At 43.9% G+C, this 27,764-nt stretch overlaps 1 protein-coding gene across 2 annotated transcripts in view; it reads right to left on the reverse strand.

Annotated features, from left to right (window-relative positions):
* The window catches only part of CWF19L2 (CWF19 like cell cycle control factor 2), a 346,427-nt gene that overhangs the window by 73,212 nt on the left and 245,451 nt on the right, over positions 1–27,764 (reverse strand). For both annotated transcript variants that reach the window (XM_030200257.1, XM_030200256.1), the window contains exon 14: positions 3,823–4,035. In XM_030200257.1, coding sequence (XP_030056117.1) covers positions 3,823–4,035 — 213 coding nt within the window. The remainder of the gene's footprint in view (positions 1–3,822; positions 4,036–27,764) is intronic.

Genomic DNA, 27,764 nt, shown 5'->3' on the forward strand with positions numbered 1-27,764 from the left:
GTCAGACCTGTAAGTTCTTGTACCAAGTAGAGCACTGCCGAGCCCGGTACTCGGACCAGGTTCTGCTTGGTGGCCGGACAACCCCAGGTTTCACCTGCGCTGACCGCCGTTCCCCAGAGGTTGAGCCCCTAGGTGTGGGCGGCCTGAAGGGCTTATGAGATGGAGCAGGAAGCTAGGTGATGAACGTGACGGCCAGACAGGCAGCAGGCAAGAGAGTGATCCAGGTACAGGCAGTGTCAGTAGGCAGGCAGCAGACACGAGACTAATCCAGGTACAGGCAAGGTCAGGTGACAGGCAGCAGACACAAGAGTAATCCAGGTACTAGCAGAGTCAGTAGGCAGGCAGCAGACACAAGAGTAATCCAGGTACAGGCAGAGTCAGTAACGAAGAACAAAGTAGAGGAGAAGCACACTACTGAGCAAGTAACACCTAGAAGCCGAAGCAAGGAGTCTAGGGAGAGCTCAGCTGATAAAGTGCTGGCATCTGACATCAACAGGGAGAAGGGGCACAGCCATAGGACAAGAGCAGGGGAAGGAGGAACCGAAGACCAATAGGAGAGAAGCAAGGGAAGCCAGGCAGAGGAAGAGCAGACCCAGGTGGGTGGAAGCAAAGCAATCAAGGAGCCTGGAAGCCAGGCAGAGAGAGAGCAGAGTCAGGTGCATGGAAGCAAAGCAATCAAGGAGCCTGCAGCCAGAGAAGAACCACACACACATGGCTCAGGGCTGTGCCAATCAAGTGTGTGTGTCGATGGGACCCTGTGCAGCCCGAGGATGCCACTTGTGTTGAGGTAGGGGACATGACAATCACCCTGAACTGCCCATGTTTCTCCCCCTTCCCAACAGTTGGGCGCACTGTTACAGAATACTGCCATTTCCACGCCTAAGCTGGGAGCTAGTATTACACCAGGTTACAGCTGGCGTAAGTCTGGCGCCCAAAATTATGCATAGGAATTGGTGCTAAGTGTTATTCAATAAAGGGCACAAACCGTTCACTGAATAGCTTTTAGCACCAATTTTTTCTGGCACTTAACTTTGGGCGCAAATTACTGAATCCAGTCCTATGTCTGCCTAGGTATCAAATAGCATTCGCCCATTATTTTTATTTATGAAAAAATATACTGCTCATCCAGCCAATACTTTCCCTTCAAGAACGCATGCACAAATCTGAGTATGGTCTGTTCCTCTCTTCACAGCTCTGTTTCCTTGCTTCAAACCTGCATAAAATTTAGTGAGCATATAAGATTGGCTGTCAGCTCTAGGAGGAGAAATGGGACTGAGTGGAGTGGAATTGGATAGATGTGAATTGCTTGTGTACTCTTTCCAAAAATAAAAGGACTGGGGGGGAGGGGGCACGAAATGGAACTACTACGTAGTAAATTTAAAACAAATTGTAGAAAATATTTCTTCACACAGTGCAATAAAAAGAAATAAAACAAAACATAGACAAGAAAAGATAATACCTTTTCTTACTGAACAAGAAAAAACGGTATCATCTGATTTTCTTTTCTCTGTTTTGTTTTATTTCTATTTATTACCTTTAAAAGTAGATTAGCACAGCTACCACACAATTTCACTCAATGTGTATTAAACTCTAGAATTCACTGCCAGAGATTGTGGCAAAAGCAGTTAGATTAGCAGAGTTTAAAAAAAGGTTTGGATAATTTCCTAAAAGTCCATAAGCAATTATTAAGGTGACTTGGGAAACCCACTGTTTATTTATGGAACAAGCGGCATAAAATTTGTTTTACTCTTTTGGGACCTTGCCAGGTACTTGTGACCTGGATTGGCCACTGTTGGAAACAGGACACTGGGCTTGATGGACCTTCAGTCTGTCCCAGTATGGCAACACTTATGTTCTTATATGCTGAAGCAATATTTAAAGGAAATTCTGTGAATTTTAGAGGAGAACGTACTACCTTTTTCACAGGTTTGTTATTTACCATCAGAAACATCTGAATTAAAGAATAAAGTATGGTGTGACTATGTACTTAACTGGATCTAAGAAACAGAAAATCTAGATGCCTGAGTGGTGTGTATTGTGTCTTGCATTCCTTTTGTATCTGACTTTTTCTTGGTCTGTGGATAAGAGGGTACATGAGTGCATATTTATGTCCATCAGTCTTGTGTGTCAAAAAGTGCTCTGAAAGAACAGTGTCAGAGGATGTTTCTGGTGACAGAATGAGCAACTGTGCATGTGCATAGGCATGGAAGGCTCCTGAGAGGTGAAGGTGTTGATAGTTCTAGCTGGGAGAGAGGAGGAAGGGTGTTAGCTTAAGAAGAGCAGAGGCTACAGGTAGGTGGTAGAAAGGAAGGGATGTAGTGGTGAAGCAGAGACCGATTAAGTCAAGTTAGAATGGTACAGGAAGGAGATCACATAGCCCAGGTCAGGCTCAGAACCACACTGTATGAATGCAACACAGCACAACAAGTGGAAAAAGAGATGGAAGAAGGGGGCAGAAAGAAGACATCAAGCACATGCTCTCTCCCCCCTGCCCTCTATAGTATACCACTCCTCCATTAGCTCCTCCTGGTCCATCACATTTTGAAATAATATTTGAGATAAATAGTCCATACCTGGTCCAAGCAGGAGTTGCATTTTGGGCCTCAGCAAGTATGTGTTTAAATAATGGGTGCAAGAGAGCACCCACCAAGCTACTCAATGCCCACTAAAACCTACTTTGCATCTGATTTTTTTTTCTATCACATGAATGTATATACCAATTTTAATTCATATGAGCTATTTTCTTCTGGGACCACTACAGCACTCTTGCTAGGATGTTAATGTATACCAAAAGCTTTAGTGGATAGGCCCCTTTAAATAAAGATTATATTTTACCAAACATGCTGCTGCAACATTTTTTTTTTTTATTGTACGGTTCAAGGAATCTCTTTTCATGAACAGAATGTCAGTTGACATCAAAATGATGCCAGCCAGTATGTTTTGCAGCTTACTTATAATGTTAAAAGCACTGCATGCCATCACAGCAGCAATTTCATGCTAACATGGTTCAGTATATAGCTTCAAGCTTCAAAATAGCCTAATCTCCTGAAAAGCAGTTAATAGCTGCCCATGAATACACACTTAGACTGAAGATACTCCTTAGTTTATTTTATAGCCGAGCATAGCAATTATGAGAAAAAGATGCTTCCAATACATTTTGTTGCAGTTACTAAAATAAGGATTTACAGCAACACTGATGATGGCTGAAAAAGCCCAAGTGATCTGTTTTGAAGCAGGAACAAATGTACGCAGCAAAATTAAATCCCTGCAAAATCCCTTCCTCCCCTGGCCTCTTCTAGCCCTATGTGCACTATGAACACTACATGTAATTTTACACAGACTAAGGAGGCAATTTGTGACAGGACATTTTACATGGGTAAACAGCTATTTACCTATATAAAAAGTTTAGAAACTGATCCTCTTATGTTAAGCTTCAAGGACCCGATTTCCCTCCCAAAAATTGCTCAAAATTTCTACTGTGTTTTATGTAGAAGTTTTTTCCTTGCACACACTTTTCTGTGGAACTTTTCTCCTTCCAGAAGTCACAGGCAGTTAAAACCTTGGGCTAAAGATGTGTTATTTGTAAACTGAGCAAACAAACTTATCTGAATGAACTGTGCAATATTTCAATTGATTTTTAAAACTTTCTTTAGTTTTTCAAAAAGGTTTCAGATGTCATAGTAATTTCCTTAACAGCACTATCCCATATACAGTTCCCCTTATGGTCAACATAAATTCTCCAAAAGAACTGGTTACATTTATAAGTAGTAAGCCCCATTCATTCCTTCTACAGCAAAAGAAAATATCCATTTATCTTCTTACCTTTACACCTATTGCAATAATAAGATGTTTGGGAAGTTCAGCATTATCAAAGCAGTATGGGCATTTTTCCATGTTTGCTAACAATTTTCGGTGCTCAAAGATTGCTTGTTGTCGTTCACGTTCTTCTTCTCGATTTGTAGATTCCTTCTTTGCTGCTTTTGACACAAACATGTCATCCAGAGTGTAATATTCCTTGTCAGTTTTTTCCATAAACTGAAAAATAATTTTATAAAAGAAAACTATTTAAACAATGGTAAAAGTGAAGTATTTCATTATGGACCCCTTTTACCAAGTTGCAGCAAAAGGGGGCCTGCGCTGGTGCTGGCGAGTGTTTTTGAAGCACACTGAGGCTCCCTTTTACCACAGCTGGTAAAAGAGTAGTCCTTCTTTTCTGCAGGAAACGGCCATGCGGCAAGTAATCGTACCACCTCTAATCTGGCGATAGCCTATCATTGCATTGTAAGCCACTTTGAGCCTGCAAAACTGTGGGAGAAACGTGGGGTATAAATGTACAATAAATAAATAATTAAAGCAATTGACACGCAGCAATTTTGGGAGGGCAGCCCTTACCGCCACCCACTGAGGTGGCGGTAAGGGCTCCTGTGCTAACTCGGTGGTAATCGAGCAGCGCGCATCACTGCCTGATTACCGCTGGGTACACCCTGATGCTACAAAAATAAATATTTTTTGTAGCACCAGATATGACGGCATGCTGGGGGTAGGAAGTATTTCCTGCTTAGCATGTATTTCCTTCCCGTGTTGGGCTTACCGCCACTTTGTAAGAGGGGTCCTATGTTAACAATCCCTCTAAGATACTTAATGCACCATTTTTCCAACATTTAATTAGAGGATTTAGTGTCACTAAATAATACTCCATAGAAGCAATCAGTATTGATTTTTCTGCTGTGCTGCAGGTAGAACAGCATCGCCCACTAATAAAATCAATGAAAATTATCCATAAAAGTCACATGGCATTCTGTCTCCAAGAGATAATGGCCATGACTCACCCAATCTGTCAAAGCTGCTTCTGCTTACACTATTATAAGCTCTGGTCATCACTCTTCCTTACTTTTACCACTGTCTTGTTCTTGAAATGAACTCCCAGTTGTTGGGAGGCTTGACTAACTAAAGGAAGCTGCCTCTTCTCCCTTTTACTTTAGCTAGCAAGCATAGTTTATTTATTTATTTCTAAAAACTTTCTAGTCCACACTATCCAGCAACTCAAGGTGGATCAAATCACATATATAATCAATATATAAAAACAAACAAGATGGACTCCGAACAGCTCCAGAAGAAGTAATAACACTTAAGTTAATTGTTTTAAGTTTCAGAAAGTGAAAGAAGAGTGGAAATGATGGTTTTATCTATGTATTTCTTTCAACTGATTTTGGGGTTGACACCAGAAGTCACCACAAACTACCCAGGTTAGACCTAGGGTTCTGGTACCTCAGAGATTTTCCATCAGTATATGCCACTCTCAACTCTCTTGATTCATTCCAGTCTGGCTTTTGAACTCTACATTGCATGGAAACAGCCCTTGCCAAAGTGTCTAGCGATGTTCATAGCCAAAGCCAGGAGCTTTTACTTGCCCCTCATCCTCCTTGACCCATTCATTGCTTTTGACACTATTGACACTATCAATACTTATTACTTGATACTGTTTCTTCACTTGGATTTTTGGGATCTGCCCTGTCTTGGTTGTCTTGTCATCATTCCAACTGATTTGCTCTATGTCTCAAAGCTCTCTCTCAGTCTCAGTCATAAAGGCCCAGTTGTGCTCTTTTTTCTACTGAAAAGAAGCATGCCATCAATAGTTCCTAACACTCTTGAATTCTGTTATCTACAGTAAAAGAAGTATCTACATTGATGAGAAAGGGTAAAGTATTACACACACACAAAAGGTTTCAGGTTCATGGCTCACAGTGATTAATATACAAGTACTCATGATCATAAAGAACTCTAATATTAAAACATAAATAGATCGTTGACTAAAAATGGACTTTCTATGAAACAATATTTTTGCTACGTTTAATTTCATGATATGTTATTATAAACATAAAATTTGCCAGTTTCCTGGCAGCTGAAAGTAAAGCATTCCATAGAGATTTCATGTAATGAAATTGCTTCGTCTTCAACTGAGGTTTTATACAGAAGAAGAACAAGACACAAATCAGACTGACTTCTGAGATCACAAGAGGCAACAAAATTAAAACAATTATTCAGCTAAAGTTCTGAATCTCTGATCAAAGAGATAAATAACATAATAAATGAGATCATCTTTGTTTCTCTAGTGTCAACTGTTCACATCTGATGTGCAAGACAGAGCAAGGTACTAGACTTACCAATTCCAATACCATTTTTATTATTGTGAAACTGCTATGGATTTAAAGATTATAGAGGACTTACAAAGATGATGTGCAAAACATAACCGCCTCTCCCTACCACTGATTTCTCTATCCCCTGCATAAATAGCCTCTATAAGATGAAAGACAATCCATGCATGATGAAGAATCACATCCTCAGTATCCAATCATATTGGCTTAACATGGCCATGTTTTGGCACAATTCCTGTGTCAAGGGTCTAGGACTGAAAAATTGCCAAATCCCCATTGCAGGTGGATTATGCCGATACACGGCCATATCAAGTTGATATGATAGGCTAGACGTTAGATACTACAATAAATATTTATAATCAAAGTGGACAAAAGGGAAGTCTTGCCTTACTAATTTATTAGATAATTTTGAAGGTAGAAACATACGTGAATAAAGATGAGCTTGTTGATGTGAAGGTATATTTTCTATATGACGTGGAGTGGGGATTTCAGATATCCTGGTCAGGATGTAACAATTTTCCACAGCATTTTACAACAAGATACCTCAAACATAGAGCCACTTGTAATATAAGTGCAGGATTGCATGTGTATGTTCCTCTATGTACAGTGGAAGAAGCAATTTCAAAATGCTGCATGTAGGGTAAACACATGTATAACACCCCTTTACATATATGTGAGAGCAGCATTTTGAAATTGATGCTCCTACTCTCCACATGCCCTGATTCTTTAAGCAGCCATTCGGTGGCCCCTACCATCCCTCCCCCAGCAATACATCTGATTGCCCAACCCTGATCTCTCCCCCCTGTAATAAGGAATCCCCACAAAACTCTTATTTGGCAGTCTGCCTCCGTACGGTAATATCATGAGATTACCAGCAGCCATTTTAAGACTTTGGTTTGATGGAGGGAGGGACTTCGAGGGAAGGGGATTTTTTTTCTTGCTAGAAGATTCAGGGTGAGGGATCAGATGCTGTGCTGCAGGAAGTTCTGAGTTGGAAGATTGGAGGCCAGCAGGCATGACTGTGGGGAATGGGGACCAGACTGCAGCACTGATACCTTTCTCTATGACAGGTACTTATTCATCTACAACAGGCACTTATTTGTATCTCAGGGCAGCTGTAAACACCAACAACTAGAATTGTTTTTTTTCCCTTTGTAAGACAGAGAATCCACATTGATATGTTAGATCAGTGGTGGTCAACAACAATTCTCAAGGACAACAACTCAGTTGGGTTTTCAAGATTTCCACAATGAATGTGCATGAGATTGATTTGCCTGTATTGTTTACATTGTATTCAAATAGATCTCATGCATATTCATTGCAGAAATCTTGAAAACTCGACTGGGCTATAGTTGCCCACCCCTTTCTTAGGCCCACCTATACCATGCCTCTACCATACCTTCTAACAAATATACATGGTGGCCATCCCCATTTATTAAAAAAATCCTTTCTAAAATTCCTTTTACATGTAGATTGGCTTCCACATGTAAACGGCTTTCAACACTCTTTCTTCTCATCATAATGGTTTTGTATCCAGTTGAAGTGATTATTGCTTACAATTGCAATGGTTGCAGTTGGAGACAAGGAAGACTAAATAGTTGGAATGGCTATCACAGTTCTCGATCTTTGTCTCACACTGCTGGCAGGAACCGTTATTCCAGTTGGGATATGACCAAAAGAAAAAAAGCACAAAAGCAAATAATAAACTAAAACAATAAACACATTTAAAAATTATACAACAAAAAACAATGTTGGAAAATGCACAGAGGATGAGCTTCTTAATAATTATTGGGAGAACTTTGCTTTAGTACCCATTTAGCAGAATGACAAAAACAAAATAAATGCTGATGAAACCACTGTGAGTAGGAAGGACCACACATGCTCAGTTCTGAGGTTTGGGAGAGCTGTTCTGTCCTGACGACATCACCCACCTGTATGCTTTACTCCACCCTGCTTGCCAACTGAAAAAGTGGTTTTCCTTCTAGGATTTTCAGTGCAATCTTAATACAATGTTCTCTGAAAATCAGAGGAAGTGAGAAATAGGGGCAAAATGCTGAAACAATTTTGAAAAAGTTCATGAACTTGTTCAATAGAGAACTGAATAACTGATATTTAAACCAATTTCCATTATCAGAAAATATGTGCATTAATTTCAAGTTCAAAGGTGTTAGATCTCCTTTTCACTTAGCCCAGAAGCAAATATTATACAGAGTATGTTTTTTTTGTATTGCTTGTATTATAGATGACTCTTGACCCAGCTGACAGTGATAAAATGAACTGAAAGCTTTCAAAGTCATTAAGCCATCATTTAAGCTAAGAAATGTCAAACTGATTGGCAGCATCCCTTTCAGATTCACTGTTCCATTAATACAGCTAGTTCCATATACCTGAACATATAAAAGTTTTCACTGTAAGTACTTAGGTGGTCTCATCACTTTGCAACCTTTTGCTTTTAACCTTTTCTGATGTTTCGCAGAAATTATTACAAACACATGCAGTAACTTCAATCATAGTTCTGTGGTAAATTTTGTCTTGAATTTCCAACTACAACATTTTTACCACTCAATCCCATTTAGCAATTAATATAATAAAGAAAGTTTGAAAATTTTTGTTTTTTTTACTAATAAAGGGCCTCTTATCAAGCCACGCAAGTGGTTCCCATGCTGCAATGCCAACGGATCCCAGACTGACTATATGTTTGCCCACCTGTCAAATACACCCTTTGTAATATATGCGCGCAACTACAGAATAGCATTTAGGTAGAATTTTGACATTTCCATGTATGTGTGTGAACCTTAAGTATTGCGTTTAATTCTGGTTGCCTTATCTTTAAAAAGATATAGCGGAATTAGAAAAGGTTCAAAAAAGAGTGACCAAAATGATAAGGGGATGGAACTCCTCCCATATGAGGAAAGGCTAAAGAGGTTAGGGCTCTTCAGCTTGGAAAAGAGATGGCTGAGGGGGGAAATGACTGAGGTCTATAAAATCCTGAGTGGTGTAGAATGGATAAAAATGAATCGATTTTTAACTCTTTCAAATAGTACAAAGACCAGGGGACACTCAATGAAAGTACATGGAAATATTTTTAAAGCAAATAGGAGGAAATATTTTTTCACTCAAAGAATAGTAAAGCTCTGGAACTCGCTGCCAGAGGATGTGGTAACACAAGTTAGTGAATCTGGATTTAAAAAAAGTTTTCAACAAGTTCCTGGAGGAAAAGTCCATAGTCTGTTATTGAGATGGACATGGGGGAAGTTACTGCTTGCCCCAGGATTGGTAGCTACTAATTGAGTTTCTGCCAGGTAACTGTGATCTGAATTGGCCACTGTTGGAAGCAGGATACTGGGCTAGATGGACCATTCCTCTGATTCAATATGGCTATTCTTATGTTACGTTCTTATGTATATACCATCATTTAAGCAACTAATCTGCATGTAAATGTAGTGCCCACTTTACCACATTACACTCAGCTTTTTTTTCTGATATAATTTTAAAATGGCTAAAATGAAACCATCAACATGACGTATTTGAAAAAAAGACAATTTGCTAGGTTTTCGCTAACATTCATTTCTCAACATAGTTTTTTCTATTCCCACAATATAAATTACAGTCTTACTGTACTTGCTATTCAATATGGCATGCATCCAAATTTACAGCATACATTTATTTCTGTTTTCCCAGGTGTCCTCTACAAATGTCTTTGATCTACAAGTATAATTAGCAAACTAAAATTGCCAAGACCGTTTCTGAATGACTAAAAATACTTCTTACAAAAGAGTCTGGATTATTCAGCAGTCTACTAAAGTGGAACATTATCAGAATGCACTACTGTATTACATGTAAGATTCTTATTCTTATTTTCTGAATCCTGCATTCCAATAAGCAGGTGTATCTTGCAGATTCATTGGGTCATTATCATCTCAGACATAATCTTAGGTAATCTCAAGGTTCCCTGCATGCTATTCCTTTGCCCTCTTGTTTTCGGCTAGAAGGTACCTGTCATTCTGCTTTTGCTTTTTTGACACATACATTATGGAATCATTTACCACTATCTTCATCAGGAGCATTCTTTTGTTAAATTTTAAAAAGTTCTTAAGACCTGGTACTTTGAGCAAACTCAGAGTTGAGGATGTTGGGATCTCACAGATAGTAACAGAGACATACAGGATCAATATTCATCCCACAGTGATAGGCAGCTTGTAAGCCATTCACACCCATGGGCTGAGTTAACCCAGATATTCAATGTTGAGGCATGTGCCTTGCAAGCATTATTCACACTGCCCAAGAATCCCAATCATAAACTTGTAACCCAAATACATCTCCATATCAAACCCCACTTCTTGGGAACCCCTATATCCAATCCCCTCAGTGATCCCCTTTTACCCAAAAGTCTCCCAACCAAGCCTACTTGGCATAATCCCCGTCTCTAGTGGGGGGTCAGGGCAAAAGTATTCTTGAGTTGCTCCTCTCTTGTTAGCACCAGGTTCAAAACAATGCTGGCAATCCATAGCAGTAGGGGGTCAAGTTGCCATTTAAAGCCTTATACCCTTATATTGCAGCTTGATCCTAGCGGCAATACTGTGAGACAACCGTTAGGGGTCACCAGGATCATTTTGAATCTAGTGCCACCAATAGGCAGGTGCAACTGGGGATTGCTCCTGCCCCAACCACCCTAGATAAAAGGGATTATGCTACGTACATCTGGTGTCATTTTGCTGATTGGGGGAGGGGTTTTTTAGGAGAGGAGCTTGAACTGAGAGGGCTTTGGGGTGGAACAGTTTGTGAATGGGGAGGCTATTCAGGGGAACTTAGTTTCACTTTGGATGGTCCTTTTATGAAGCATCTGAGAAAATCAGGCCATGGGTTTGTAGCCCAATGCCCCTGGTCAAGAAAAATAATGCCAACTATTTGCAGGCATTAATTTATTTACAAAATAATGAGGTGTTTTCTTTGTAACCCACAGTACCTTAGATTAACAGGCTTCATGGTAATATGTATTAAGGGCAAATAATATACATTAGGGCTGTAACATGCCTCAATAACTATCCCCCCCCCCCCCAAAAAAAAAAATATGCAGTTAGGTATGCATGAGCACTTACACCAGCTACCGAGCTGGTGTTAAATGTTTGCTCCTAGATTTCAGAAATAAACACATAACATAGTATTGTCTAAGTTAGCTTCCTATGTGTGTGCCCCGCTCACATTCTGTCCAGCCTCCACCCATGTGAACAGATACCTGCAAAGTATGCGCTATCAAAAATATATGTATATTTACAGATAGCTGTAAGTATGTGAGTATATATCCATATTCACATCATGTTGCCATGTAAATGTTAGCACCATCTTTATAGATGACCACTAATGTATCTAATTGCATAGTATATAAAATGTATGTAGATTACAACTCTGCCTCTGCTCTACCCAAAGTACACCCCCAGGAATGCCTTCGCCCTGATCCCATAAAAGGGAAAGGGGATACTTTCCATGCACAGTTTTATAAACCAAAAAAAAAAAAAAAAAAGACTTTACCCTTTCAGGTACTACTTTTGAGAAGCAGAGCATTATAAAATTATCCCATACTATGAAAGCATTCCTAGAATGTGGAAAAGCAGAGAAATGAACAAGGCATTCAATTTGATTCTATAAACCTGCACCTTGTCCTGTACCAAAAATTATGCACAAAGCAAGCAGGTGCAAATCTTTGCACACAAAAGTACCAATGATATTTGCACCCAAGGCATAAGGTAATCTACACTTAGATCAGAACTTTTACTTGGTTTAAAGTTCAACCGTCTTACTACTGTGAAACAGTTCAGTAACATTACTAAGAATAGTCCAGTCAGTGAAGCCACAGACCCGAGCCATGATCAGACTACACAATGCCTGGCTGCATCATTATTGCCTTTCTTATGTTTTGCCAAATTATTTTCAGAGAAAAATTGCTAATGGAATGGACCCCTTGATAGACATGCTAAAGCCTGGGAACACAATAGTAATTCTTGGTTCAAAAGGCAGCGATACTAATTGAATTGAAGTCTGTCAAACACTATGAAACCCTAAAGGTTCCCTGAGTTTTCTGGGCTGTTGAACAGGTAAATCATAGTCTTCAAACACACATCTTATAATTCTAATAAGCTATTCAAAACACAAAGCATATAGCTGCATGATTAGCATTTTCTGCTACACCCTGAACCTTTGTATTTTTCACATCAAAGCTTACCTACAGTAACTCCAACTCCTGAAAAAAATGTATTAATAATAAAGTGCTACTACAAATTACAGGTCAAAAGCTTTGTTTCTACACCTAACTGTAATATCTTTTTTATGGTAAACAATGTATTGTATGATAGTTGCTGATTAAGAAATAAATTTGAAAACTATGCAGCAATTTATGCCTTTTGAGCTCTGTGAATGACAATTTCTTAGCTGCAGTTAAGCAATCAGCTCTTGCTTCTTTTAGGGGAGTTGTTATTCAGGTCCATTATGACAATAACACACGTTATTTGCCCATTAACATGCTTAAATTATCATAATGTATATTAATTTAACTTCCCCCGGGATACATAATGAGATGCAAAGTATAAAAACGCACGGAAAACACTATTATGTAAATTGAATAACACAGCTTGCAGTGAAAACTGAAAGCTGTGTTATTCCAGGAAAAATAATACCTGCGCAAAGCTGAGTCTAAGCTAATCCAGCCCCATGCTCCCAGGTGACAACTTAAAGAGGCTGACATAAGACAAAGAATCTGTGTTCCATTCATGCCAAAGTCCTCTTGAACACAACTGCTCACCTCCCCAATACAAAGAATTCCCCTTTTACTGCCCACCCTTTCCCCAGGATTACCTGTACAAATCCGTGAAGGTTCTGGGACAAGAGCAAGTCCAGTCAAGCCTGCCCCTGCTGGCACCAGGTTAAAAATGGTGCTGGTCACCTCTAGCTGTAGCCACGCAGTAAAACCGCTAGGGGTTGCTGGCACCATTTGGAACCTGGAAGAGGCAGGAGCGACTGGGGATCTGGACACAGAGAACTGGACAGCTAGGTCTGGGAGGCCTCTTTGGAGGGCCTTTTGGAATGAGCGTTCTTCTGGAGAGGGAGTTATGATAGGAAAGGCTTTGTAATACTCAGCCCGTCATGCTGCAACCTGGGAGCATCAGGCTGTGGGTTAGCAGTCCGATAACTACCCCCCATATTCAGTTACAAAATATTATGGATGCTTTATAGTGTTTATAGTATATTGTTTTAGTCAAACACTATACTTTTAAGAACTTTTTACTTGACATTCTTTCTATCATCTGAATATCTTTGATTAATTATGTTCATTATGTGAAGGGGCCCATGGACTTTCATTTTCAGATGCCTAAAGTGGCAGGTTCAAATCTCACTACTGCTCCTTGTGATCTTGGGCAAGTCACTTAACCCTCCATTATCTCGGGTACAAACTTAGATTGTGAGGCCTCCAGGAACAGGGAAATAGCCAGTGTACCTGAATGAACTCATCTTGAGCTACTACTGAAAAGGTGTGAGCAAAATCCAAATAAATAAAGAAATAATAAAGTATCAACACTGCCTCCAGTTGTGGACTCTCTTCCTTTCCTAGATATTTAGTGCACAATAAAGAGTTTTGGGACTACCTGAACCCTAAGTGGGAATCATGACTTTGACTTTGTCTTCCCATAACTCTTCACAATGTAACCCATAACCATACTGTAACAAATTGTATTTCCATCATTCACAATGTATTGTAAGCCACACTGAGCCCGCAAATAGGTGGGAAAATGTGGGATACAAATGCAATAAATAAATAAATAAATAAATATCTGGAAAATACCCACCAAATAACAACCAACACTTAGATGACCCACAACTGTTCTGGTGTATTGCCAAGGTAGTTTTTAGGGGAGAGATTATTGCTTACACAGTGGCCCGTTGTAAGCGAGTGGCACGGAGCATTCTAAATTTAGAGTCACAACTGCAGAGAGCAAAGCGGGTGTATGTAGGGCATTCCCACTCCTATTACTAAGGAAAATTATCTGCTCCTCCAGGCTACCCTGAATTCGCTGTTGAAAGGACGCAATGAAATGTACTTTACCAAAAATATCGGTTTTGTGCATTTGGCAATAGGCCAGGGAGGATGTTAGCTCAAGTGGTGAAAGCTGGGGGGGGGGGGGGGGGGGGAATAAATAATTAAATCGCACAATTAGTGCATTACGGGACAAAACAGGGCAAATAGCTAATAGACCAGATAAGATGATGCATATATTGAGAGATCACTTCCAAAATTTATTTTTGAAATATCGAGATCCGGTAGAGGAAGAAGTACAAGCTTTTTTTTGGCTGGAGTGCCGATGCCGCGATTATTGGCACAGGCTGTAGCAGCACTTGGGGCCCTGATACATTCTAAGGAACTCTAACAGGTGATCAAGCATCTCAAACCCAGCGACTGGGCCTGATGGTTTCCACAGTGAATTTTACAAGGTTTTGCAGATTCCACTCCTAGGACCCTTGCTTGAATACTATCAGGCGCCTTCCCCCTACATGAAAACATGGCATTGATCACATTACTTCCAAAACCAGGAAAACCCCAAGATGCCCCAGAGTCCTACAGACCGATATCCTTGCTAAATGTAGATATTTATTTATTTATTTGTACCATTTGTATCCCACATTTTCCCACCTATTTGCAGGCTCAATGTGGCTTACATTGTTCCGTATTAGTGATCACCAATTCCGGAAAAGAGAAATACATAGATGGGAGTGACAGAGTGGATTACATAATTCAGCTGAAGAAAGTTCATTTTCGTAATAAGAAATAAAAGGTATGGGATTAAACTTCAATCGTGATAAATTGGCTTGAACAATCAGGAATATTACACTTCAATCGTGATAGATTAGTTTGAACAATCAGAAAATAAAGGGTCACGTTTTGTGTAATTCTGGTGTAAATTTTATTACTGGTATTTAGGATGGATCTTTGTGGTATGCCTTTTTGAATAGCTTGGTTTTCAGTAGTTTTCGGAAATTATTTGTATCGTGTGTTGTTTTTATGGATTAAAATACTGGTGAAGCTGCTGGCATCCCGGTTGGCCAATTTTCTCCCTGAATTGATTGGACCATCCCAGGTGGGGTTTGTCCCGAAAAAAACATTCTTTAATAAATATAAGGCAAGTACTCCTGTCCATCTCCCATTGTAAGGACAGCAATATACCAACTATACTGGTCAGTCTACTGGTCAGTCCAGACACGTTTGACCAGGTAAAGTGGGGATATTTATTTCAGGTGCTGAAGTGGGTGGGACTTCCAGAATGGTATTTGCAGTGCAAGCTCTACATACAGGTGAACTGGCCCAATTGTTGGTCAATGGGGGGAGATCAATGGGAATTGAAATACAGAGGCACTGGCCAGGGCTGCCCTCTGTCCCCACTACTGTTTGATTTATCCCTGGAGCCCCTAATCAAAACATTAAATGATTCGCCGAAGGCGACAGGTGTGACAAATCGAGATCAGACCATTAAAACTTTAGCATATGTACTGTGTCTGTTATTTAGCATTTCAATAACAATGATTTAAACATATATGTGTTTATTTCAATGCTGTGTTTAGTTTTCTATTATATTTGGTAAAGCAGCTAACTTAGCTCTTCTCTCCATGATGTGGACTTGAATCTGTAATGTGCATACTTTAGTATTTTGTATTTTCCTGAGTTTGTAACTGTAGACTCTTTCACCATTAGCAGTAAAGAAGCATGAAGTTCCCCCTCAGAACCCTGACACAGAAAGAGTCTACAGTCACAAACCAGTCAAAGGTATTCCCACGGACCCTGATGCAGGAGGCGAAACTTGGGCCGAAGTCGGGCCGTGGATGGGATTAAGAAGACTGCGACTGCATATCAGACTGCACAGTAGCTTAACGGCAGTAAGATAAGTAACCCTCAGACTCTATTACAAATTCTTGAAAGTGTTGTGAGGGTCACAGAACCATATAAGAGGTTTTTTTTAGCCAGTGATGATCAGGTAATACTCCCTAAAGTTGGGTTCAACAGAAGGAGCATTTGCATGGGTTTGAGGCTTTTTCCTCTTTATAAGAAAAACACTTTAAAATAACACTTTATTAGACATCACATGATTAGTAGAGGTCACTATACTGTGATTTGATTTTTTTGAGACTTATAGACCATCTATGAGCTCTAGATTATTATTTTTAGAAGCTTTAAAACTATCTTACACCACTATCCGTGTCCTATAGAAAACCCACCTCTTTCAACAAGCTTTTGCGGTTTAATTTAGACTGGTTCTGCAATGGGAGATTGTTTTCTGTTTTATGACCAAGTTTTTGTTGTGATAATGATCGGTTTTGTTTTGTTTTTTTACTATGATTGAGTGTTCTATACTTGGGTAGTTAGGTCTTTCCTATCTATAAATTGGCGCTCCTTTTCCAGTTTCTCGCTTTGCATTTATTGAATATTTCTATTTGTAAACAACTCTTATTTCCCTGCAACATGGGTGGTATAACAAGCTCAATAAATGATAAACAATTGCTATCTATCAATGCCTTTACCTCTCCAATGTGGATTTATTTTATATAATACAATGAACCTTACATCATCAAATTTATGCTGCTTAGCTTGTATATGCTCCACAAGTGGTTTCTCAGGTGCATTTTTTATAGCACTTGTATGTTCAATAATGCATTTGGTTAAAACTCTCATAGTCTTATCAATGTATAAAAGTTTACAAGGACAAATGAGTGCATATATAACTCATTTGGTCTTACAATGGGAATAATGCCTTAATTTGTACTTCACCAGAAACTGGATGTACAAAAACTTTGACTTTTAAATTAACGTGACAAACAGAACTGTGACAGGGAAAATTTTCTCAAACAATATCTCTTTTTCAGAGTTACTGAAAGCACTGAAGGTGCAAGAATATCTTTTAGATTTCTATGTCTTTTGAAGGTTACCAATATATCTGTATCAGCAAACTGCAGAATGGAAGGGACAATGGGACAATATTTTCTGAGTAAGCAAATCATGTCATGGGAGAGGTGGTCATAAATAAGGTACAAACTATTTTATCCTGATGTTTTGGGTTTTTTTTTGGTTGAACAGTAACTCCTATGTTGTTGTCCTGCTCTAATGAAACCTTCCTGTCACGAAACGTCTAGCACCCGCCTGGGGTTAACCCTGAGGCCACCTGGAGGGTCTGTCCCCAGCACTGCTCAGGCCTGCTTGCACCTAGGGCACATGCTCTATACTAGCACCCTCCTCCCACCAACTGGGTCCTGCTTGCCTCTGGGCTAGTCACTCACTCTCGGGTTATTCCCCGGTGATTCCACTCCATGGGTCCCACAGTTCCCAGAAAGCACCCAGACCCAAAAACATGAACCAGGATTCTTGGTCAGTCCAAGAGAGCAGAGCCAATAAATAAATAAGGTTTATTGTCACAGAAATTGAACAGTGAACAGAAAAATGTGAAATCAGCAAGCAATAACAGGGCAAAAGATAACTGAATATGGATCAATTATAAAACTATCTAAACTTTTGTTTACTACTTGGAGAGTTCAGGAAATATACTGTAGCTGCTCACAGGTTATAACATATAACTGCTCACATTTTCACATTAAAGAGATCTTTCTCTCTCCGCTCCCTGGCTGAGAGGAAAAATCCAGTACCTTCAGGCTACATTTGAAATCCAGAGCCAAACAGAGCCCGGGGCATCAATCTTGAAAGTAGATGCCCAATGGTACTGCAGATTGCCTTTCCATAAGTTGAAACTGGAAGACAGAAATTCTTTTTCTAAAACAGCTTTAAAACTCAAAACAAGCACCATCTGCTGGTCAATTAGGAGAAATATACTTCATGAAATAACACAGTCTTCAGGTTTAGAAACCCACTGTTTCGTCACACTTCCATAATGTGTTTGGCTGGATAGCCTCTATCATAAAATCTAGCAGTCATCACTCCAGATTGATATTCTGCACCTTGGTGCTCAGAGCACATTCTTTTTATTGTCAGAAACTGACTATAGGGTAAATTATAGTTCAGCTCCAAATTGTGACAACTCTTGTAGTGCAGTACTTTGTTTACATCTGTAGGTTTATGATACAAGGTAGTCTTGAATGTACCCTTCTCATATTTGATCTTAATATCTAAAAAGGAAACCTCATCCTTACTACAGTTGATCTCTGGTATTCAACCAAGTATAAAAAGCTAACAGATACTAAAACAGAGCAGGTCCAGGAATAGTCTGAATACAAATATCTTTATTAAAAAATCACCCGGGTGTTGCACAAGTGCATAAAAGTGCAGGACAATCAGCACTCCTTTTCTAGAAGGGTGGCAAGGCAAAGCTCAGGTGCATGTATGCTAAACATACAGAACTCACTTTGCATCAAAGCACTTCAAAAAGCAAAGTCTGAAACAGTCTGAGGGAAGTCAGAATCGGGCACATCATTTTTCTATATGCTAATAGGTAATGAATTGTTTTTCATATTTCTGCATTTCCTTACCCCATTTTTATAGGTCTGTGCATTAAAACTCTTGAATGCAAATTAATTTACTTTAAACTATTGGGAAAGCATTAGCAAATTTTTGTACATTGGCCTCAGTGTAATCTATTTCTAACCCTCATCTGTTGATATGAATAATGCAGCTTTCATTTTATAAATATAATTAAACCTTTTGTATTCATCTTCGGAGGGGGGAGGGGGGACAAGAACAAGATAGGTACGTAATCCAGTTAAAATACTTGGCAGAGACATATAATAACAGCACATAATTTATCAGTGAGTTTAGAATTGTCATGACAACACTGACATCTTTCAGGTTTTAAATAGTAGTGTCTGGAGTTAAGAAATGATGCTATCATAATATATTTTAAGGAAACTATGCAATAAAGAGAAAAAAAAACTCACAGTGAATGATACATACCTGTAGCAGGTGTTCTCCGAGGACAGCAGGCTGATTGTTCTCACGACTGGGTGACGTCCGCGGCAGCCCCCACCAACCGGAAGAAGCTTCGCGGGCGGTCCGCACGCAGGGCACGCCCACCGCGCATGCGCGGCCGTCTTCTCGCCCATGCGTGACCGTTCCCGCCAGTTGAATGACAAGCAAAATGAAAACGCAACTCCAAAGGGGAGGAGGGAGGGTAGGTGGGAACAATCAGCCTGCTGTCCTCAGAGAACACCTGCTACAGGTATGTATCATTCACTTTCTCCGAGGACAAGCAGGCTGCTTGTTCTCACGACTGGGGTATCCCTAGCTTTCAGGCTCACTCAAAACAAGAACCCAGGTCAATTGAACCTCGCAACGGCGAGGGTACAACAGAAATTGACCTACGAAGAACAACTAACTGAGAGTGCAGCCTGATCAGAATAAATGCGGGTCCTGGAGGGTGGAGTTGGATTTACACCCCAAACAGATTCTGCAGCACCGACTGCCCGAACCGACTGTCGCGTCGGGTATCCTGCTGGAGGCAGTAATGTGATGTGAATGTGTGGACAGATGACCACGTCGCAGCCTTGCAAATCTCTTCAATAGTGGCTGACTTCAAGTGGGCCACTGACGCTGCCATGGCTCTAACACTATGAGCCGTGACATGACCCTCAAGAGCCAGCCCAGCCTGGGCGTAAGTGAAGGAAATGCAATCTGCTAGCCAATTGGATATGGTGCGTTTCCCGACAGCGACCCCTAGCCTGTTAGGGTCAAAAGAAATAAACAATTGGGCGGACTGTCTGTGGGGCTGCGTCCGCTCCAAGTAGAAGGCCAATGCTCTCTTGCAGTCCAACGTGTGCAACTGACGTTCAGCAGGGCGGGTATGCGGCCTGGGGAAGAATGTTGGCAAGACAATTGACTGGTTAAGATGGAACTCCGACACCACCTCCGGCAGAAACTTTGGGTGGGTGCGGAGCACTACTCTGTTGTGATGAAATTTGGTATATGGAGCATTAGCTACTAGGGCTTGAAGCTCACTGACCCTACGAGCTGAAGTAACTGCCACCAAGAAAATGACCTTCCAGGTCAAGTACTTCACATGGCAGGTATTCAGTGGCTCAAAAGGAGGTTTCATCAGCTGGGTGAGGACGACGTTGAGATCCCATGACACTGTGGGAGGCTTGATAGGGGGCTTTGACAAAAGCAAGCCTCTCATGAATCGAACGACTAAAGGCTCTCCAGAGATGGCTTTACCTTCCACACGATAATGGTAAGCACTAATCGCACTAAGGTGATTCCTTACTGAGTTGGTCTTGAGGCCAGACTCTGACAAGTGCAGAAGGTATTCAAGCAGGTTCTGTGCAGGGCAAGAACGAGGTTCTAGGGCCTTGCTCTCACACCAAACGACAAACCTCCTCCACTTGAAAAAGTAACTCTTTTTAGTGGAATCCTTCCTAGAGGCAAGCAAGACACGGGAGACACCCTCAGACAAACCCAACGCAGTGAAGTCTACGCCCTCAACATCCAGGCCGTGAGAGCCAGGGACTGAAGGTTGGGGTGCAGCAACGCTCCGTCGTTCTGCGAGATGAGAGTCGGAAAACACTCCAATCTCCACGGTTCTTCTGAGGACAACTCCAGAAGAAGAGGGAACCAGATCTGACGGGGCCAAAAGGGCGCTATCAGAATCATGGTGCCGTAGTCTTGCTTGAGCTTCAGTAAGGTCTTCCCCACCAAAGGTATGGGAGGATAAGCATACAGGAGGCCGGTCCCCCAATGGAGGAGAAAGGCATCCGACGCTAGCCTGCCGTGTGTCTGTAGTCTGGAACAGAACAGAGGCAGCTTGTGGTTGGTCTGAGAGGCGAAAAGGTCCACCAAGGGGGTGCCCCACTCTCAGAAGATCTTGCGTACCACTCTGGAATGGAGCGACCACTCGTGCGGTTGCATGACTCTGCTCAGTCTGTCGGCCAGACTGTTGTTTACACCTGCCAGGTATGTGGCTTGGAGGAGCATGCCGAACTGGCAAGCCCAACGCCACATGCCCACGGCTTCCTGACACAAGGGGCGAGATCCGGTGCCCCCCTGCTTGTTGGTGTAATACATTGCAACCTGATTGTCTGTCCGAATTTGGATAATTTGGCAGGACAGCCGATCCCTGAAAGCCTTCAGTGCGTTCCAGATCGCTCGGAGCTCCAGGAGGTTGATCTGCAGATCCTTTTCCTGGAGGGACCACAGACCCTGGGTGTGAAGCCCATCGACATGAGCTCCCCACCCCAGGCGAGATGCATCCGTCGTCAGCACTTTCGTGGGCTGCGGAATTTGGAATGGACGTCCCAGGGTCAAATTGGTCCGGATGGTCCACCAGAGCAGTGAAGTGCGGCAACTGGTGGAGATGCGGATTACATCTTCTAGATTCCCGGTGGCTTGGAACCACTGGGAAGCTAGGGTCCATTGAGCAGATCTCATGTGAAGACGGGCCATGGGAGTCACATGAACTGTGGAGGCCATATGACCCAGAAGTCTCAACATCTGCCGAGCTGTGACCTGCTGAGACGCTCAGGTCTGCGAAGCCAGGGACAGGAGGTTGTTGGCCCTCGCTTCGGGAAGGAAGGCCTGAGCCGTCTGGGTATTCAGCAGAGCTCCTATGAATTCCAGAGACTGCGTTGGCTGGAGATGGGACTTTGGGTAATTTATCACAAACCCCAGCAGCTCCAGGAGTTGAATAGTGCACTGCATGGACCGGAGGGCTCCTGCCTCCGAGGTGTTCTTGACCAGCCAATCGTCGAGATATGGGAACACGTGCACTCCCAGCTTGCGTAGATACGCCGCCACCACCACGAGGCACTTTGTAAACACTCGTGGGGCAGAGGCGAGCCCAAAGGGCCGTGCGCCCAGGCGGAATCTGAGATACTGTCTGTGGGCTGGCAGTATCGGGATGTGAGTGTATGCGTCCTTTAAATCCAGGGAACATAGCCAATCGTTTTTCTGAATCATTGGCAGAAGGGTGCCCAAGGAAAGCATCCTGAACTTTTCTTTGACCAGGAATTTGTTCAGGCCTCTCAGGTCTAGGATGGGACGCATGCCCCCTGTTTTCTTTTCCACAAGGAAGTACCTGGAATAGAATCCCTGCCCTTCCTGCCCGGGTGGTACGGGCTCGACCGCATTGGCGCTGAGAAGGGCGGAGAGTTCCTCTACAAGTACCTGCTTGTGATGGGAGCTGAAGGATTGAGCTCCCGGAGGACAATTTGGTGGCAGGGAGGCCAAATTCAGGGCGTATCTGCACCGCACTATTTGGAGAACCCACTGGTCGGAGGTTATGAGAGGCCACCTTTGGTGAAAAAATTTTAACCTCCCCCCGACCGGCAGATCGTCCGGTACGGACACTTTGAGGGCGGCTATGTTCCCGTGGATCCAGTCAAAAGCCCGTCCCTGGCTTTTGCTGTGGAGGCGCAGGGGGCTGCTTAGGCGCACGCTGTTGACGAGAACGAGCGCGCTGGGGCTGTCCCTGTGCCTGACGAGGCCTTCGGGCCGGCTGGGTGTACCTACGCTTTGCAAAAGAATAGGGTGCAGCCTGCCGGGCCCGGGAAAAACGTCCACCTGCTGAGGTGGATGCTGAAGGCGCCCGGTGGGAGAGCTTGTCGAGGGCGGTTTCCCGCTGATGCAGTTGGTCCACCAGCTGCTCGACCTTCTCACCAAAAATGTTATCCCCCCGGCAAGGGACGTCGGCCAGTCTCTGCTGGGTGCGGTTGTCCAGGTCAGAGGCACGCAGCCATGAGAGCCTGCGCATCACTATACCTTGGGCCGCAGCACGAGATGCCACGTCACAGGTGTCATAAATACCCCTGGACAGGAACTTTCTGCACGCCTTCAGCTGCCTGACCACCTCCTGATAAGGCCTGGACTGCTCCGGGGGGAGCTTATCGACCAGGTCCGCCAGTTGCTTCACATTGTTCCGCATGTGGATGCTCGTATAGAGCTGGTATGACTGGATGCGGGTCACAAGCATGGAGGATTGGTAGGCCTTCCTCCCAAACGAGTCCAGAGTGCGAGATTCCCGCCCCGGGGGCGCCGAGGCGGTATCCCTCGAACTCCATGCCCTCTTGAGAGCAGAATCCACGACCGCCGAGTCATGGGGCAATTGTGGCCGCATTAACTCTGGGTCCGAGTGGATTCTGTACTGGGACTCTGCTTTCTTGGGAATGATGGGATTAGATAATGGTCGCATCCAGTTCCGAAGCAGTGTCTCTTTGAGGACATTGTGCAGCGGCACCGTGGAGGACTCTCTAGGTGGTGATGGATAGACGAGGACCTCGAGCATCTCAGCCCTCGGCTCATCCACAGAGACCACGGGAAAGGGAATGCAAATAGACATATCCCGTACAAAGGAGGCAAAAGAGAGACTCTCAGGAGGCGAGAGCTTCCTCTCCGGTGAAGGCGTGGGATCTGAGGGAAGACCCGCAGACTCCTCTGAGGAGAAATATCTGGGGTCCTCCTCTTCCCCCCACGAGGCCTCATCCTCGGTATCGGACATAAGCTCATGTAACTGAGTCCTGAACCGGGCCCGGCTCGACGTCGAGGCACCGAGGCCTCGGTGTCGTCGAGCGGTGGACTCCCGCACCGGCGGGGACGAAGCTCCCTCCATCGACGTCGACGGGGACTCCACCTGCGTGGCGGTCGAGACCGGCGCCGCAAGCGGCGGCGTCGTCGACGGCCTCGGCACCGGGCTAGAGCTCGCCGGCGCCACAGTCATCGGCGCCGAGGGCGCAAGCACCCCCGGCGCCGGCACAGCCTGGCGCATCAGCCCTTCCAGGATCCCCGGAAGGATGGCTCGGAGGCACTCGTCCAGGCCCGCTGCCGGGAAAGACGTGGGGGCCGGTAGAGGCGTCGGTGCCGGAAGCTGCTCGGGTCCAGGAGACTGCACCGAAGTGCTGGGACCCTGACGTGTCGGTACCTCCACCACCGAGGGGGACCTTTCCTCTCGACACGGACGCTTCGGCGTCGACTCCTCCCCGGTACCGAGAGCCGGATGCGTCGAGGGCGACCGGTGACGGTGCTTCTTAGCCTTCTTGCGGTGCCCGTCACCGGTGCCAGGTGGTATGGAGGAGGAGGAGGAGGAGGTCGATCCCCCTCGGTCCCGAGGAACCGGGTCAGACAGGGTTCGGTCCCGAGGGCCACGGGCTGAGGGAGTGACCGGGGCCGACTGCCCACGCGGCCTCTCACCCCTACCCTCACCGGAGGACCGGCGGGCCGACGGGACCTGTTCTCCTGGGGTCGATGCCATCGGTGCCGATGTCTCGGGCATCGATACCGGTACCGAAGGACCGGGCGTCGATACCGATGCCGTCGAGGTCGACGTCAAGGGGCCGGCTCAAGTTCCAAAAAGACGGTCCCGTAGAACTTGCCTCGCAACCTGAGTCCGTTTCCGGAGACCGAGACACAGAGAACACGACTTGATATTGTGCTCCGGCCCGAGGCACTGGAGGCACCAAGCGTGGGTGTCGGTCTGCGAGATCGGCCGGCCGCACCGACCACACTTCTTAAATCCACTCGGGACCTTCGAGGACATCGACGGAAAAATCGCGTCGGCGAAGTTAAAGTCGTCGATGGTGGCGGAAATCACACCTCGAAAAAATAAATCGATCGCGCGGCCACAAGGCCGCAACGCGACGCCCTCGCTAGAAACGAGGGAAAAGGAGCGCGTGCTCTCTTTTTTTTTTTTTTGAAAAAAGGGAAAATTAGAGCGCGCGGCAACAGAAAATAAACGAAAAATAAACAAAATCGCGTAAACGCGACGGTCTTTCCGGGGCTGCAAAGAGAGAGCGGCGACGGCACGACTCTCTCCAGGCGCGGAAAAGAAAAGACTGGCGGGAACGGTCACGCACGGGCGGGAAGACAGCCGCGCATGCGCGGTGGGCGTGCCCTGCGTGCGGACCGCCCGCGAAGCTTCTTCCGGTTGGTGGGGGCTGCCGCGGACGTCACCCAGTCGTGAGAACAAGCAGCCTGCTTGTCCTCGGAGAACTCATTATTCCAAGGTACATGAGGCAACTGAATACATTTCAAACAGTATTTAGCTTCTGCTCTTTAATTCAACCCACTTAATAAAAACTGCCCATCTCATCTTGTTCAAAGGAGTTTTTCATAAACCCACAATAACAAGATTTCACATTCATTTTGCTTACGATACCTATACCTAAGCACTTGAAGTACAAAGAGGCTGGTGGCACCTTTATAGAATAACCAATCCCTGAGGAATGAGCTTTTGAGGACAAGAGTCTACTTTATCAAATACACATGACGAAGTGGTCTTTTGTCTTCAAAAGCTCATGCCTCAGTAAATAACTTAGTCTATAAAGTTGCCATCCTACTCTGTCATTTTTGCCGCTACAGGCTAACATGGCTACACTCCGGAAGTTTTCATCACCACCTGATGTAAAAAGTCTGAATAGAGAAAGTATTTGAAAAATAAAGCTGTCTTACAAAAAGGATAACCAATAGCTTAACAAAGTTGTTATATGTTCTGAAAGCTTTGAATCTAATGAAATCATATCTGTGTTCAGTGTATTCATGCAAATATGATGACTGTGGTACTAATTAACATATGTTAGTACCACAATCATCATATTTGCATGAAAACACTGAACTAGTCTTGTGATCTTTATGCTTTGGCTTTGTTCTATACCTGATATTTGCTACCTAGTTTGACTTACTGGTGGTTCCTAACCACTGGTCTATGGGGAGGAAAAAAATCAACAGCTGCAGAAGGCCTTTGTGGGCCAGGACATTAATAATGGTGGGCAGGACCAGTTCAAGGGCATCTGACACCCCAGACAAACTTTCAGTCATTGGTCCCCCCCTTACAGGGCCCTGTCAATCTTTAAGTTTTGGTCCGCCATTCCCTTCCCACTTCCAGGCTGCTGCTGACATCCCTTACCTCCTCTGAGTACGGCCCAAAACTTAAAGACTGAGCGGGACCTGTAAGTACATAAGTACATAAGTACATAAGTAGTGCCATACTGGGAAAGACCAAAGGTCCATCTAGCCCAGCATCCTGTCACCGACAGTGGCCAATCCAGGTCAAGGGCACCTGGCACGCTCCCCAAACGTAAAAACATTCCAGACAAGTTATACCTAAAAATGCGGAATTTTTCCAAGTCCATTTAATAGCGGTCTATGGACTTGTCCTTTAGGAATCTATCTAACCCCTTTTTAAACTCCGTCAAGCTAACCGCCCGTACCACGTTCTCCGGCAACGAATTCCAGAGTCTAATTACACGTTGGGTGAAGAAAAATTTTCTCCGATTCGTTTTAAATTTACCACACTGTAGCTTCAACTCATGCCCTCTAGTCCTAGTATTTTTGGATAGCGTGAACAGTCGCTTCACATCCACCCGATCCATTCCACTCATTATTTTATACACTTCTATCATATCTCCCCTCAGCCGTCTCTTCTCCAAGCTGAAAAGCCCTAGCCTTCTCAGCCTCTCTTCATAGGAAAGTCGTCCCATCCCCACTATCATTTTCGTCGCCCTTCGCTGTACCTTTTCCAATTCTACTATATCTTTTTTGAGATACGGAGACCAGTACTGAACACAATACTCCAGGTGCGGTCGCACCATGGAGCGATACAACGGCATTATAACATCCGCACACCTGGACTCCATACCCTTCCTAATAACACCCAACATTCTATTCGCTTTCCTAGCCGCAGCATGTCCTGCCCATCTCCAACAGGAGGCATGCCTCACAAGGGGCAGGATATGGCAGCACTTCAGTGTAGACCTGTGTTTACAGGACATGCACAGTGCTCAACCTTGTTTAAGCTTCGTGCTGCCTTGGGAAGAGATAGGAGGTAGTGACAATAGGTATGGCAGGGGGAAGGGAAGCGAAGAAAGGTTGTTTCACATGCTGGAGCTGCGCAGCCACACCACCTTCTCCCCACCCCCATATTCTGCTGCACTAGATGGATGCCTTATCTGCCTAGTGGTAGAGTCAGCCCTGATGGTAGGAAAAGAAGGCTTGTGTGAGCTTGGATTTTGGGGGTTGCAGGCAGTGGCAAAGCTGCATGGGACAGGATCACTGGAGGCAGAAAGCAGTAACAGCAAGGCCATGTAGGCTGGGATATCAGAGGCAAAAGGCAGCAGGAGACCTATGCAAGTTGGAAAATCAGTAGTGACTGCATCAGCAAGATTCGGGGAAATTAAATGGCGAGAAGGACTAGCCTGCGAGGAGACTGAAAAACTGCTGAGGGAAAGCAGAGCGACTAGAGACAAACTCATAGGGAGAAAGCTAGGATTAAAAGAAAATATTGAAATGAGATGGGGGAGGGGGGAGAGAGAGATTGAGGTTTCAGCTGGGAGTAAGACAGACTTGTGAAAACAAAACTAGTGAGACTGGGCTGGGCAGGACGACGGCTGGCTATAGGGAAGATGAGCTGTGCAGGGGAAAAGTTGAACAGGAAATAGAAACAAGTGGGAGAAGATAATGGTAGGTTGGCATCTTGAAGAAGAAATTAGAGGAGTTGGGCTTCAGGTACAGAGAAAGAAAGAGAAGTGGGACAGGGCTGGGAAGACAGAGAAACAAGTAAAGCGGAGGGTGAGTGGAAGAGCACAGAAAGAAAGAAAGAAAGAAATTGCTCAAGGAGATCAAAGGGAAAGAGATATGGGCTGGATAGGAAA

The sequence above is a fragment of the Microcaecilia unicolor genome, chromosome 4, assembly GCF_901765095.1.
Source record: "Microcaecilia unicolor chromosome 4, aMicUni1.1, whole genome shotgun sequence".
In the NCBI taxonomy this organism is placed as follows: domain Eukaryota; kingdom Metazoa; phylum Chordata; class Amphibia; order Gymnophiona; family Siphonopidae; genus Microcaecilia; species Microcaecilia unicolor.